The sequence below is a fragment of the Sceloporus occidentalis genome, unplaced genomic scaffold (genome assembly GCF_023333645.1).
Source record: "Sceloporus occidentalis isolate IW3139 unplaced genomic scaffold, rSceOcc1.0.p SCAF_4, whole genome shotgun sequence".
Lineage (NCBI taxonomy): Eukaryota > Metazoa > Chordata > Lepidosauria > Squamata > Phrynosomatidae > Sceloporus > Sceloporus occidentalis.
Genome location: NW_028316984.1, coordinates 775,055 through 791,281, shown reverse-complemented (window position 1 = coordinate 791,281; position 16,227 = coordinate 775,055). Strand labels below are relative to the sequence as shown.

General features: G+C 40.9%; 1 protein-coding gene across 5 annotated transcripts in view; it reads right to left on the bottom strand.

Moving 5' to 3' along the window:
* The window catches only part of PCNT (pericentrin), a 128,469-nt gene that overhangs the window by 71,592 nt on the left and 40,650 nt on the right, over window positions 1-16,227 (bottom strand). For 4 of the 5 annotated variants that reach the window (XM_089519021.1, XM_089519023.1, XM_089519026.1 and 1 more), the window contains 7 exons: window positions 14,352-14,928; window positions 13,201-13,422; window positions 12,017-12,165; window positions 8,934-9,166; window positions 7,185-7,393; window positions 3,782-3,944; window positions 2,082-2,294 (listed from right to left, as the gene is read on the bottom strand). In XM_089519021.1, coding sequence (XP_089375147.1) covers window positions 2,082-2,294; window positions 3,782-3,944; window positions 7,185-7,393; window positions 8,934-9,166; window positions 12,017-12,165; window positions 13,201-13,422; window positions 14,352-14,928 — 1,766 coding nt within the window. The remainder of the gene's footprint in view (window positions 1-2,081; window positions 2,295-3,781; window positions 3,945-7,184; window positions 7,394-8,933; window positions 9,167-12,016; window positions 12,166-13,200; window positions 13,423-14,351; window positions 14,929-16,227) is intronic. The other variant, XM_089519024.1, reaches the window with a different exon arrangement.

Here is a 16,227-nt window from a genome sequence, read left to right as displayed (position 1 = left end):
TTAGGGCGAAAAAATGAAATGCACAGATATAGGATGGGGGACACCTGGCTTAAGGAGACAACATGTGAAAGGGATCTAGGAGTCCATGTAGACCACAAGCTGAACATGAGTCAACAGTGCGATGCGGCAGCTAACAAGGCCAATGTGATTTTAGGCTGCATCAATAGAAGTATAGTGTCTAGATCAAGGGAAGTAATAGTGCCACTATATTCTGCTCTGGTCAGGCTCCACCTGGAATATTGTGTCCAGTTCTGGGCGCCACAGTTCAAAAAGGACATTGAGAAACTGGATCGTGTCCAAAGGAGGGTGACTAAAATGGTGAAGGGTCTGGAAACCATGCTCTACGAGGAACGACTTAGGGAGCTGGGGATGTTTAGCCTGGAGAAAAGAAGGTTAAGGGGTGATATGATAGCTCTGTTTAAATATTTGAAGGGATGTCATATTGAGGAAGGAGCCAGCTTGTTTTCTGCTGCTCCAGAGATTAGGACCCGGAGCAATGGATGCAAGCTGCAGGAAAAGAGATTCCACCTCAACATTAGGAGGAACTTCCTGACAGTAAGGGCTGTCTGACAGTGGAACACACTCCCTCAGAGTGTAGTGGAGTCTCCCTCCTTTGAGGTCTTCAAACGGAGGCTGGATGGCCATCTGTCGGGGATGCTTTGATTTGGATTTCCTGCATGGCAGGGGATTGGATTCTATGTTGGGTTCCCTATGATCTGTCAAAGCTCAGCAATGATTGCACCATCAGGGCTGGTTCAAAAAAGCAGCAATGGGTAGACCAGTAGTGTTGCCATTCTAACTTCCCACAATACTCCCAAATGCAGTGCTCCTTTCCGTGGGGGATCCGTTCCGGACCCCCTGTGTAAGGGGAAAATTGCGTATGCTCACACCCCATTGAAAATAATGGACCTTGTGCATGAGGCGCCATATGCATCATTAATTTGATTCTCCCGCGGCTTCAGCTTATGCTGAAAGCCGCAGAAGTGAAGCCCGCAGGCTCACTATATAAGATCACCATAGGGCACTGTGGGAAATTAAAATAAAAAGCCCTCAGCTACGCAATGTTGCTGCTATCCTCCATCCTTCAGACCCAGTGCTGCTGTTCACTATTGTAGCTTCCAGGATGCAACAGCTAGAGAGGAGAGCACCAGAGGGCACTTCGCCCAGGTCTCTCTCAAATACTATTAAAATGTCACAAAAACCTCCACAGCCATCTTGTGGTGTTGATCACTCTTCAAGGGATGCTTTTCAAAGAACATGCATAGCCCTGTGTTAATAGCCAGTGAAGAAATGCTACTCTACTTTGCATACCTGAGGATCATTCATACTACAAAATTAAAGGTAAAGGTAAAGATATGCCCTGTTGATAAGGTTGTCAAGTCGTGTCCGACCATAGGGAGTGGTGCTCATCTCCATTACTAAGCCAAAGAGCAAGCGTTGTCAGAGACTACTCTGTGACCATGTGGCCAGCATGATTGCACCGAAGTGATACCTATTTATCTACTTGCATTTGCATGCTTTCAAATGACTAGGTTGGCAGAAGCTGAGACTAGTGATGGAAGCTCATCCCATCATGTGGGACCTGGGCCTCGAACTGCCAACCTGCCAATCTTGCAATCAACAGAGTCAGAATCTTAACCACTTGAGCCACCGCATTCCCATACTACAAAATTCTCTAAGTGGACTATTATTCCACTTTAACTGCCATGGTCTCCTCCTGTGGAATCTTGGAATTTGCAGCTTGGTAAGGCACTGGAGTACTCTTGCAGCGAATTCTAAATGTCCCTCCCAAAACTGTCAATCCCAGGATTCCATCAGATGGAAACATGGCAGTTGAAGAGGAATAATAGCACTACAATTGCTGTGTGAATGAATGGCCCCCTGAAGTATGAAGTTTGTACTCAAGTGCTTCTACTCTCTTTCAACCAACACAAGCATATTACCTATTTTTGTTTTAAACTGATTAAAAATATCTAGTACGTTTAAAATATTTGAAACTATGGGCTACTTCTCAAATCATTTAGCAACTTAAGATTGGTGTGCATTTAATATATTAAATAAAAAGGTACTATGTTCCTTACCAACTTCTTGCTCCCCTACATTGGCAGCCAAAATTTTGTTTTGACTCATTATTAAATTCTGATCCTCCACAGATCTTCCAAGTTTCTGGTTTAACTCGTAGAGCTCTGCTTTCAAGCTTTCCAATTCGAGCACAAGACGGCACTCAGACTCCTCTTTCAGCTTCAGAGCTTCTTGCAAAGCATGTCTCTCTGCTAAATAGCCTTCCATGAGGCCTAAAATCAAAATGGTGTATAAAAGTACAATACTTAAACACCTAAAGCATTTATTCAAAACAGTAACAGACAGAACTTTAGAAAATATGAATACAGTATAGCAAAATGCAGAGGTAGGTCTGAGAGCTGAAACACACAGCAGTATAGGGGCGGCTTGATGCCACCCCTTTGAGCACTGGATTGGGGCCGTAGCAACTGCATGCCATGTCCATGTCTTTTTTCCAGTCCAAAAAGAAGGAGCAAAATGCACTTTCAGCACTGCTGAAATCTATCCACAAGTGTGATTTTTTTTAAAAATCCATCTCAGATTTCTCAAAGAAGCATAGCTTCCAACAGTGTCCTAAATATTTTTTAGTATTTAAAGACGTTTCCCATTCAGTCTCTCCTAATTCTCCGACCATTTCAGGCATAGGGATTTCCTCCCCTTGCGATACCTGTTTCCTTATGACTGATGCTATTTGGATATCTTTCCTTTTTGTTCCTTGTGACTATTTCCTCCTTTATTTACCAAACCTAACATTTATAATACTCTTTTCAATCAGTTTTTGAACATATCACTTTGAAACAATCTGTCTGCATTAATCTCCTTATCCTCTTCCTTGTTTAATCATATTCTGCGTCATTTGCATCTTTCTCCATCAACTTATGCTCCCATTCTTCATTTTTTCCCTCTGTATTAGATTCATCTATATGCTTCCTTTTCCTTGTACACTTCATTGGCTTTTCTTCCTCTAATCTCTCATTAACATCCTCTGTCTGATCAATTTTCTTTTTCTGCTATTTTGTATGTCTTTTTCTTGTTCATTGTGTTTCTCCATATACTTACAGTTTTGTTGTATTTTCTTTTTCTGTCTCTTGCATTCCATTGGTTTTCAATTAATTAAATTCACTAAACTCAATAAATTCATTTTATTTAAATTGACATTAGAATTAATTGTATTTATATTCCTATTAAATTCGTTCCTCATATGATTTACTTGTTCCATATTTCTAATATCTAATTGCTTACTAATCAACGTTTTAAGACCAGGCAGTATTTCAGATGCTCTGTTTGCATTACACTCTCTACTCATACAGTACTTGCATCCATTCCCAACATTACTACATTGCTTTCTGCTAATGTGGCTGACTGCCTCCATTTCTCTATTACCAGTTGTCCTCCACTTGTACTTGGTATTTCTTTAAACATAGACGGTAGATGCGAGAGTTGTAATGGAAGAAATGGAGGAAGAACTTTGACTCCTGCCTTGTTGAGTTGGCACATGGGGGATAAACATGGTGGATTGCTCCACCTGCCATCCAGAAAAAGAAATATTGATACCAAAAGGAAGTCTGAAGTTTGCCCAGTGAAATGTGCATGGCCATCAGAACTTCTTTTTATGGTGATAAAAATTCCTCTTAGGCCAATATGAAATCACCAGGCACGTACCTCCTTCCGATGCAAAGCATCTGGACTCTTAACACCATATCAGTTTAGTTTCTCCTACCTCTTGTTTTATGAAGCTCCAGCACAAGCTGATTTTTCACTTGACTCTCTTCATTAAGACAGCCCACTAGCTCATGGTGTTCATTAACGGCTTGACAAGTTTCCAAATTCTTCCGTGTGAATTCTTCTTCCACATGAAGGTGGATGTTATGCATTTCTTCCAGCTGTAAAATATGAAATTATTTAAAACTCTGAATAAATGGTTGCACAGTATTTCTGCAATATTTTTAGACATTTTATCCTATATCAGGTTTTATCATAGGCTATGTTAATCTAACCGTACAGGAAAATACTATTATCCCTTGACTATCAAGAAACTACAGTTAATGTAGCAGTTGAAATATTATTTCAAAATAGTTTGGTGATCTAAAGATAAAGAGTTACTTGTATTGCAGTACGCCACTTGTAGCAAAACATTTGTGGTTTCATTTTAGTAAGCCAAACTTTAGTTTCTCAGTATCAGAAGCTAGTATTTAGAAGAAAGTTATGTTATAAAGTATTCATTCTTTCCCTTACAATGTACGGACAGCACAATATTGTGCTAAGAAAGATCCCCTGAGTACTCCCAGGTACATACACATATTTTTATTTGTCTGTTTGTTTATTAGAGTACTTATACCCCGCCCTTCAGCCCTAAAGGTTATCAGAGCGGCTTACAATTATTTTTAATTAGACGTTTCCTTGCCCTCAGGCTTACAATCTAAAAAGACACAACACAAAAGGAGAAGGGAATGATGGTGGGGAAAGGGATCAGGTCCAGCAGTTTTTCTCTCCCTCTGAGGCCTGGACCAAGGCAGATGGACTGGAAGGAGGGCTCTTCTTCTTAGTTCAGGCCAGGCCTGATGGAGCTGGCAGGCCGCATTCTCCCTCTGTAATGTAGATGGCAAAGGGAGGGCTCATCCGCTTGCTTGCTTACTTATTTAGAAGCCAGTTAAAGGGAAGGGTGAATGGGGGAAGAGGAGCAGCACTGCGTGCTCCTTTTTTCCCACCCTCCTGTCCCTTTAATTGGCACCCTGCCTGTTCTCCTTCCCGATCCTTTCCATGGGCATCCCAAGGAGAGGATGGGGGAGAAGACAAGAGGTGCCTTGGCTCCTCCGAAACCCTTCTCCTCCCTAATCCTTTCCTTGGGCATTCCAAGGAGAGGATCAGGGAGAAGAAGGCAAGAGGGGCCTTGGCCCCTCTGAAACCCTTCTCCCAGGGCTGCCCAGGGAGAGGATGGGGAGGAGAAAGCAAGTGGTGCTTTGGCCCCTCAGAGACTTTTTGCTACAGCCCCTCAGAGACTCTTTGCCTCTCCGATCCTTTCCCTGGGCATTCAAGGAGAGGATCAGGGAGGAGAAGGGTCTGGGGGGGGGGGGAAGGCACCTCCTCCCTTCGCCTTCCTGATCTCTCCCTGGGCTGCCCAAGGAGACACTGGGCAGGGGAAGGGAGGAAGAACGCCTGCACTAGTGGCTTTGACCTCACAAATAATCAAAACCATGAGTCCCAAGGCCATGAATATGGAGGGCCGACTGTACGTAGGATTGAAATTAAAATCCTACAAAACTGCCCTCCTTAAAATCATACTGCACAATGTATAGTTGGTACTTCACATTTGTGGACTTGGCATTCACAAATTTGGTTATTTGCTGTCGCAGAGGCCAGGGGAGCCCGTGTGTGATCCCTTTCCATCTCCTCCTCCAACGCCCGGGACAGCTGGCTACAGTTGAGGGGAGGGGAGGTGGGAGAGGTTCGCACCCATGCTCCACTGATCTCCCTGATGCTTGGGACAGCTGGCTGGACCTGTCCCAGGCATCAGAGGAGGAGGTGGGAGGGGCTTGCCTTATTTGTAAGTTTTCCACATTTATTTGAGTCTTGTTCCTCTAACCCCCACAAATGCGGAGAGCTGACTGTAGTATGATAATTTCTCCTATCCCAACCTGTCATTAAGCTCTGTGGTCCAAAACACACTGCAGAAATAATCCAGTCTGAGACCGCTTTAACAGCCTCAATGCTAGGGAATTCTGGGAACTGTAGTTTTCTGAGTCAGAGAGCTCTGGTGCCACAATAAACTATACAATGAACTACACAATAAACTGAAGCCAGGGCAGTTAAAGAGGTCTCAAATCGGATTATTTCTGCAGTTTGTTTTGGACCTAAGTTAAACAAACAAATTTAGAAAAATCCTTTACAGCTTTGCTTCCTTCCTCTTATCCTAGAGCTTAACTTTTTAACTCTCTTTCCCTGCTATAACCAAGTTTGGGTACACATAAGTGCATTTATCCATCCATATACTTAGGTCTGCCTGCTCTACCAGGCTTCCCCCCCCACCCCATGAAGTAAATAAATGAATTTAAACATGTGGGCAATTGTGGCTCTCCAGATATTTTCAATGACAGCTCCCAGAATCTTTATCATTGACTGCACATTCTAAGGCTGACTGAAGTTATAGCTCAAAAACACCTTGGAGGGCACAGTTGCCAAATCCAGGTGAAATTCTGAATGCTGAAATTTATTGCTTAACATAAAATTTGGTACCAGAGGCAGAAATTATATCAAAAGAATAAAGACAGGTGCATACCCCACAAAAAAAGAGCAATTCAGCAAACATTTTATCCAAAACCAATAATATGCACATGTGAAATTTAACAAGGTCAGCTAAGCCTTGCACAAGTTTGTTGACATATGCCTTCAAGTTGTTCCCAATTTATAGAAATGCTAAAGCAAGGTTATCATGTGATTTTCTTAGCAAGACTGTTCAGTGGCTGAGGCTGAGAAAGAGTGACTTGCCAAGGACACCCAGTGTATTTCCATGACCACATGGGGGATTCGAACCCTGGTCTCCAAAGTCATAGTCTAACACTCAAACTACTATGCCACACTGGCTTTTTCTTTTGCCAGCCTCCAATTTTATGATTTCCATTTTGATGGCAAATCTGTGTTTTTAAAAAATACTTGGGGGAGCTGATGAGATAGGTTTATTTGTTCTTTTCACTCTGTTTTACTGTTTATGCACGATCAATAAGAGATTCTGAAGGCAGCTGCTGTTCACCTGGCCTATTGTAAGCAGGCACACATTGGATCAGCTCCAACTAAATCACATTCTTTCTAAACTAAGATTTACTGCATTACTACAGTCACGCTGCTACAAACTGACACTGAAAGTATGTGCTTCTCCAACCTTCCTTCACCATCTTCCCAATAGTAATGCTGCTAAAAAACATCCTGTTAGACGGAGAACAGGGAACTTCACTATCAGAGGTACATTACAAATTAACCGAAATATGCCTGTATTACAAATCCGCAGCAGTGCCTAACATCACATTGTCTATTCACACAATTATCCAAATACATTACAAATAAATAATAACAATAATGATAACAATGATAATGACAACAGCAATAATATATTTAAAATTTTTTTTTACTTGTTTGGTTGAATCAGCAACAAGGTCTAGAAGCTTTTTCACAGCAACGTGCAAACAATGACAAATTTTATGAATCCTCTCTTCATTTGCAAACACCAGGTCTGGGTTTTCAAATATACTTTCACACAGATGCTCACTGAGGTCAGATTTTTCACTAGGTACCAGTGAATCAAAACTATCTTCTGGCAGAGTTAGAGCAAGAACTTCATCTAGTCAAGAAAACAATTGATTTTACAGGTGTTAGAATACAGAAACAAACCAATTTGTTATACTATTCATAAACAACAGCATGAAAAGTAAACATATTTACATGATTTTCCTTTTTTCCTTCCTCCTAGATCCTTTTCCTTTTGTGATCCTATTTCCTTCTTTTTTGCTTGTAAAATTTTGGGAGGAAACTGTCTGATTTCTGATGTATGTATATAGGAGACCGATTTATTACCTTAGCTGGGAGGCCAGATAATAAATAAAACCATAGGGCTATATCATTGCACTTGAAAGCTATTCAGTGTGCATGGAACATGAAAATTTGTTAATAACAAGTTATGTGATTATTTCTATAAGGTAAAGGTACCCTTCACCTCAGACTTTTCAACTTTCTTGTGAAATTATTTAAGACTCTGAAGTCACATAAAATGATGGAAATTCTACAAATTAGGGCCCCATACAGACAGGCCAAAATAAAGCTGCTTCGGGTCACTTTGGAGGTATACTGTTTAAATGATGCATGCGTCCTAAGAGTCTGGAAGCCATGCCAAAGCCATGATGCAGTCCTAAGGACTGGAGCACAGCTTTGGCGCAGCTTCCGGACTCTTAGGACGCATGCATCATTTAAGAACCATACCTCCAAAGTGACCCGAAGCAGCTTTATTTTGGCCTGTCTGTATGGGGCCAAAGATAGTCTAGAACTGCTACAAAGTTGGGATTCTTTCTTTCTTCTACCCTTCTCAATACTTTCCTAAAAGGGGATGGGGCATTTTGGATTCAATGATTTTTCAGGCACTTCTGGGATGCTTCCAATATGCAAGGCAGGGATATGTGAATTTTTCAGGAGTTTGCAAAATACAGCCCTCAGATTCTTTCTTTAAAAAAAAAAAAAGAATCTGGGCATTCTTTTGTCCTCAGTCCCCCCCATGATCCAAAAACTACTTCAAAATTGCTCCAGCCATTCCACATCCCACAAAATCCCTCACCAGAAAGTTGGGGGGGGGGGGCGCAAAAGCAAAATCGAAAATAAAGTTACTCACTTGTTGCGTCTACCTTTTTTTCTGGTATTTTCAAGGTATGGTGGGGCTTGGAGGGGAAGCAAACCAATGTGTTTGGGAGTTAGAAAAAAAATCACCTAGAAAAATAGTTTTGAAAAACAATTTAGGGAACCTGGCAAAGTTTTGCAGCCTACTAGTGGGCAAAAGGGTGAAAATTGGCCCCTGTTCCCTCTGCACTTCCCCACTCCTGCTATATACAAATGCCACTCATGTTCAGGGGAATATGTTATGTTCTGTGAGTGATGAGGAAGGAACAAAGGACAGAGCATGTGAACCCCAGGATCCACTAAATTTTGAATAACTTACAGAAAAGATAAGTTGATATGGGAGGGACTTTGAGGCTTAAGTCCTGCATTGATACAATTTGCTTAGGATATTGGGTAAACTGTCCCTTTTGCGTAAACTGCAGAAAAGCATTTGACATGAATAAGACAGTGGATTCTACAGTAAAACATAAATATTCTTTATTTTTCCTTTATTTTACCTTGGCCAACTATACTATTTTTCTTTGTGCTCCATTTCTCCATAGGTGCAATCTTTTTTGCAAGTACTGTTTCTCCACTCATATTCTGACTTTCTCCTGAATCTCCTGATGCGAAGCTGTCATCAAGACAAAGATCAATCTCCTTGCAGATAAGATCTTCTGCATCTTTTGTGGCTTTCACCATTTTCAAAAGCAATTTCAAAGCTTGCTGATAAGATTCTTGCAGTTTTCCCCTGAAATAAACCATAACTTATTCAGCTGTTGTGTCTCGAATCCTCTGCTGTGAATTCCTCCACTTGGTCACCAAAACACCACTTTCAGCACTGCACTCTTTTTATGCTCACTCCTTGTAATCTGCTTTCTTATTTTTCTATCACCGGCCACCAGTGACTTTCTGAAATTGCTTTGCTCTTCTCACTTCTTTGCCTGTTCCCTAAATTTTGCAGTTACCCCCTTCAAATAATCACTTCTTATACATTTGGTCAGTTCTTTCAAGCCTTTGCACCACTCATACTCATCCTGGTCTCACTTGTGCAATTTGTTAACTTTCTTTTTGCTGTCATGCTGCTGAACACTTCTGAAGAAAAAAGAAGAGCTGATAAAAATTAATTCTTTCCTCATCTGCCTCCCACTTGACGAAACAATATTATTGCACTTCATTGTTCATTGTTGTCTCTCTATCTTGAATCCCCTTCTAAGAGGGATTAATAGCTTCTAACAAATTAGGATGTTGGAAGTATTGGCATGCAAGAAAGGCAAGGGGAACCAGTGGCCTTGAAGACCATGATGGGGATGAGGGTTGCATGAAACATCTTTTCAGGATCCCTTAAAAATACCACACAGCATCACTGATCATTTTGTAATGAGTGGCTCTTTTTGCCATGGCTACAAAAAAGATTAGAAAGAGAGAGAGTTAAATAAAATTGCCATAAATTGCCATGGGGATGCCATGTATTAATTATATTTCATGATTATATTGTATATGTTTACTAATATCCAGGAAAGATGTGTCTTTTTGTCTTTTTTAACAGTTAACTATTTTAACTGCACACTAAATGTTGGGACATTTTTTGTCCTTTGTATTCTGTGCCTTTTGTTTTAAATGTTTTATGCTTTTTGATAAGCTCATTTTGTCATGGCCTTTGGCTAGTACAATAAACGTTAACTTGACTTGATATTAATTTAGCAGAAGCGTGATGGAGTCTCCCACGCTTTCCCTTTCCACATCCATGCTAGTCTCCAATCCAGAACATGTGACCTCTGTAAACCCCTACATACACACTGGCTGCGCTCCTTTCCACCCTGATGAAGAAGGATCGAGAGACCTTCATTACCAAGGAAAACCTTCTCCATAATTTTTGTGAGTTTTTCAGCTATATGGCCATGTTCTAGAAGAGTTTATTCCTGACGTTTCGCCAGCATCTGTGGCTGGCATCTTCAGAGAATGCATTCTCTGAAGATTCCAATCACAGATGATGGTGAAACATCAGGAATAAACTCTTCTAGAACATGGCCACATAGCCCGAAAAACTCACAAAAAACCATTTGCCTGTTCTCTTATCTATTTTATACCTAGTATAACTATTTTAAGCATGTAATCTGTACTTAATTGTTATTTTGTTGTCGGGGGAGAGTTGGGGATTGTTTTATTATTACATTAATGCTTATTACATTATTTTATGATTGATTATTATGCCATGTCATGTTATTTTAATATATGTAATTTGATACTGATAGTTGTCCTGCTGTCAGGGGAGTGCCAAGGATTGCCATTTAAATTATTATGCTAGGTTATGTCTCTATTATTATGCTATGTATTATGCTATGTATTTTGGATTTTTTACTCTGTATTCTTTATTTATTTTTGTATAATTCCTTTATTGTTATAATATTGCTGTAATGTATTTGATGGAGGGTGTATTTTGTATTTTTGATACCTTTAATAATAATAATAATAATAATAATAATAATAATAATATAAATTATTTCTATACCGCTATTCCAAGGATCACAGCGGTGCACAACAAGCAAGTAAAACAATTAATACATCAAACCCAACTCATCAACATACATAATAGCATAAAACAATATAACAGTTTGTTTTGTAATCCACCTTGAATCCGCAAGGAAAAGTCAAAATATAAATAAATAGTATTATTAATTTATGATGATGATGATGATGATGGATGCCAGCCGTGAAAGCCTTCGACTTCACAAAACCTTCTCCCTTCTCTCTCATCTTGGTCTCAGCAACTGAGTAGCTGTCTGACAAGCAAATGAGAGGCCTCTTACCTGCGCTGGCCTTTGCTTCAAGGCTGGCACAGGCGAGAGGTTTCTTGGTCGCAGCTCAGCCAGCTGCTCAGTTGCTGGTCCCAGGGTGACAAGGTAGCAAGGAGAGGTGACCAAGACTAGAGATTTTGAACCACCTATTCATCTGATCTCTTGCTGTCTTTATGTATTGTTGTTACTGTTGTGTCTTTTTGTTGTTTCCAACTTATATTGACTTTGGGGTGACCCTATCACCTGTTTTCTAGGCAAGATTTGTTCAGAAGGGAGTTGCCTTTGCCCTCCTTTAAGGCTGAAGGAGTATAATTTGTCCAATGTCACCCAATGAGTTTCCATGGCCAAGTGGAGATACTGTATGAACCCTGGTCTCCATAGTTGTACTCCAATGCTCAAACAACTACACTCATCTCCCCATATTTGTGGCTTTGAGATTTGTGGCTTTGATTATTCATGGATTTGATTAATATGTTCTCTCTAAGAATATCTAGGTCATCCAGTGCAACTCTATGGTCAACTTTAACTAAAAGTTCCATTGAAAGACCTAGAGATTTGTAGAGAGAATACTCTACTAGGCATTTGTAGCTCCTCCAGTGCAGTTCTATGGTCAGTGTCTGTCAGATGTTGACCACAGAATTGCACTGGAGGACCTAGAGATTCCTAGAGAGGTGTCCTCTCAGGTAAAAACATGGTGTTTTTGTTATTTGCGGTTTTTCCATATTCACGGGGGTCTTCTGCTCCTAATCCTAGCGAACATGGAGGGACAAGTGTACACCACATTGGCTCTTGTCTGTACTAACCTTTCATTCTTGCAATGTTCAATATCTGATTTCAACAAAGTTATCAGAGTCTCTCCTTGGTTCTCTCTATCTTGCCGCTGTTGGAGGTTTTGTAGTTCAGTACTGGCGTCTTCCATCTCCTTGTTTAAACACCTGTTTTTTTCTTCCAGCTGTAACAAATTCAACATTGAACAAAAAAACAACAACATCTCTTTGCTACAATATTCTGTAGGTTTTGCTTAGCAAATTTTATTCTTATTCACTACACACTGCAGTGCCACATCCAACTTTGTGTGCAATAACATTTCTGAAGTTGGAAAACTGAAGAACTGAAGTATGGTATCAACAGTAACTATATCAATTACCCAAACAATTCAGATAAAACATTAGTTTTAATGTTTTTGATCTCTCAAGATCACATCACATTGTTGGGCAACCTTATTTTGTTCCAGTGAGAGACAAACTGTGTGAACTGCCTCTGACACAAATGACAATTTCCCTCCTAGGGTGGGCTGAAAAGTAAAGAGTTATTCTCCATCTCTAACATAGTTATTCTGATTCTGATCACACACGCCCTCTACCCTGCAACTTCCAAAGCAAAATAGAGACATATTATATGCATTCACCCTAATAATAATAATAATAATTATTATTATTTATATGCCGCCCAATCACTGGGAATCCGGGCGGCTTACAACAGAGGGGATAATAGAGGGTTCCCTGCCCTCATGCTTACAATCTAAAAAGACACGACACAAAAGGAGAAGGGAATGGTGATGGGGGGAGGGGATCAGGTCCAGCAGTTTTTCTCTCCCTCCGAGGCCTGGACCAAGACAGATGGACCAGAGGGAGGGCTCTTCTTCTTCAGGCTAGCCCTGATGGAGCTGGGCCAGACTAATACTCTCCCTGCCAGGCCGAAAGATGACAGTTATGGAGGTAGGAGCCTCTTTCTTCAGCCTAGCCCTGATGGAGCTGGGCCAGACTAATTCCCTCCCTCACAGGCCAAAAGATGACAGTTATGGAAGGAGGAGCCTCTTTCTTCAGCCTAGCCCTGATGTAGCTGGGCCAGACTAATTATATAAACAAGAAAGCAGAAGTGCACAAAGGTGGCTTATTTTGGTTCTCAAATGAAGGCAAAATGCTCAACCAAATGCAAACAGATTTTTTTCCTTACAGAAATCCCAGTAAATCTGTGCATTTCTTACCTGTTGCTTGTCTGTGTTTAATTGTTCCATATCTTTCTGAAGCTGCTGCCATTTTTCTTTTTCTGTCTTAACTTCCAATGTATGAAGATTGTCAAGCTCCTGGATTGTATTTCTATGCTGCTCTTTGATATGGAGGATTTCTTCATGCAACACATCCAGGACTTTATGATGCTCATCTTCCAACAGTCTTCTTTGTTTTTCTAGCGCTACTTTCAAATCTTCCTACAGATTCAAAAGTTTTCAAAAACCCAAATTACACAAAGTTCATTTTTATAAATAAAAGCAGCACAGAGCAGGCTGCTGGGAGCCATGGCTGCATTGTAGGCCCGGGCCCACCAGTGGCTGCTCCAGCATTGCCTGCCTGCGACTCTGTGGATCATTAAGATGAGTGCTGTGACTTACAAGGTGATAACAGTAGCATGTTGGTGTGCATCCAGGCCAGCAGCACTGGTGTGGTCCCGCCCATTGGCTGCAAAGCCATCTCTCATCCAGTGGTAGCCGTAGTAGGAGCACCAGCTTGGTGACTTGGAGACCTCCAAGTTTCAGGAGGGGAAGTGGTAGCTGCAACAAGCAGCTGAGCTGGCCAAGCAGCTGCTGCTGCTGCTAGATAAGAGGCTGGCCTTGCTGCTGGTGTGCCATGGCTGAGCAGGACCCCCACCAATGGCAATGCCGCCAATTTGGATCTGCACTGTCATGTTGCTGCTGTTGCCTTGTGAATTGCAGCTCACCTCAGTGCTCATGTAGGTAAGGGCAGGCACTGTTAGAAAAGTTGCTAGCAGGCCAGGGCTGATGCCACAGCCATTGCTCCCAGCAGCCCCCTCTGCTCTCCTTGGTGGCCCAATCAGTAGAGGCCCAAACTCCTCCCTTTATCATCACTGCTGCCTTCATGCTCTTGAGCTTTGGAGAGACAGCGCAGCGGGATCCAGGTCATTGTGCCATGCCATGGACACCCTCAACTCCTCACTAGTCTCCCTTAGAACATGCTGTACTGCTATAGCAGATTTGTTAGAAGAGGGATCCTCTGTGCCCAAGTGGAAAAGAAATGGGGACCCCACATCTCCTTACCAATAGCCAAATAAAGATATGGTCATCTGAACTACATTGTTGAAAAAAGAGCCCACAGTCAATTATCATTAACAATCTCTACTTACTTTATGAGCTTCTTCCAGTTCTTCAGCCATTGTTTTAAGTTTTTCTATGTGAACAGTAGCCAAATCTATTTTCAGATTGTCTTGGCATACCTGCAGGTCTTCAGCATGTTGACGTTTCATTCCATCTAATTCCTTAGCCAGAAGCATTTGATTTGTTCTATCCTTCTGAATCAACTGTTTTCTTAAGTCCATTTGTAACTCTTGAAGGGCTTGCTTGTGCTCATCTTGCAGAAGCTGAATTTCAGACAGATAAGTAGACTCAAGAGTACTGAGCTCTGATAAGTGCTTAGCCTCCAGCTCTGCAATTTGTGCTTGATGATCTTCCTGTACACCATTTACATACGTTTCCAGCCAAGCCTGTTGTTTAGTTTCTAATGCAGACTTAAGAGTTTCGATTTCAGCCTGATGCTTTGTCTGTAGATTCAAGGTGAGGGACAAAATTTGCTCCTCCTGTATATGCTGCAGTTCTTTATTCTGGAGTTCAAGTTGAGCAATATGTTTTACTCTCAGCTCCTGAAGGAAAATTTCATGTTCTGCGATGATATTTTCAGTCATAGCTTTACCCTCTTCCATAAATCTAGATTTATACAAAAAGGCGGCGGGGGGGAGACAATTATTTTTAAAACATGTCATAAAAAAGATCAAAATTCAGAGAAAAATTACCACATAGATCAATTTCATGTTTCACCATGGAAGTGATACCTCTTCATGCTTTAAACATGATTCCAGTGGTATTATTTGCATATTCTGGGCCTATTCTGGAAATGTAAAGCCTGAAAAGTTTCCTGGTACCTTAGCTGTATCTCTGAAATAGGGAGATGGCTAGGGTGCTGGACACAATTGTTCCTGTGTCTACTCCCATGGAGGGGAACCAAGAGAGCCTCCAACTAGATTACTGCACTACATTCTTATAACGCTGCTATTCCACTTTAACTGCTTTGGCTGCCTCCTGTTGCATTCTGGGATTTGCAGTTAAGAGAGGGGTATTTAGAAGTCTCAGCCAGAGACTCTTAGGCTTCATGGAACTACATGCCCCAGAATGCAATAGGAGGCAGCCAGAGTAGTAAAAGTGGAATGGCAGCGCTGTAAGAATGTAGTGCGGTAATCTCCCAATTTAGTAGGGAACTACAAATGATGCAACAAGTGGGATAGAGACTAGAGCAGTGATGCCACAAAACCTGAAGCAACTATGACCACACATGATTTCAAAACCATTGGAAAGCTTATGTCATGGCAGTTACGGCAACAAAGAAATCTTACTTCTCTGCTCCCACTGTGTCTAGACTATTACTGTATATAATCATGCATAAGCCCAGAAATTTAAGTCAAATAATTGACCCAAAAACTTATCCACAGGTCAATGTAAGTATTGTACCTTAACTCTTATTAAAAACCAGGAACTACCCCCTGGTGAAAAGCAAAAGAGTAATCTATCCTGGAAGCACTGACCTCCCTCTACTCTCATCCATTCAGCCTTTAGTGTGAGCACAAATAGTTATACCTGCTGGAATTCTGGAAGTTCTTTGGTATTGTTTTTCTTTGCTTAATAATAATAATAATAATAATAATAATAGGATTTATTTATATCCCACCCAATCACTTGGAATCCAGGCGGCTTACAACAGTAGGGATAATACAAAGCAACAGCAATAAAAATAACAATAAACATAAAATAATAAATAAATGTAAGATAGCAATACATAGCAAAAAACATAATAACAATATCGTATCAATTCAATAATGACAAAAGCCTAACACAGAAGATTACGTTCAAATCAATAATTATCAAAAAATACTTATCATCTTTTAGAACCTTTGTTATACGCCCCTAAATTTTGCCCTCGACTTATCCACGGATCATATCAAAATCCATAAT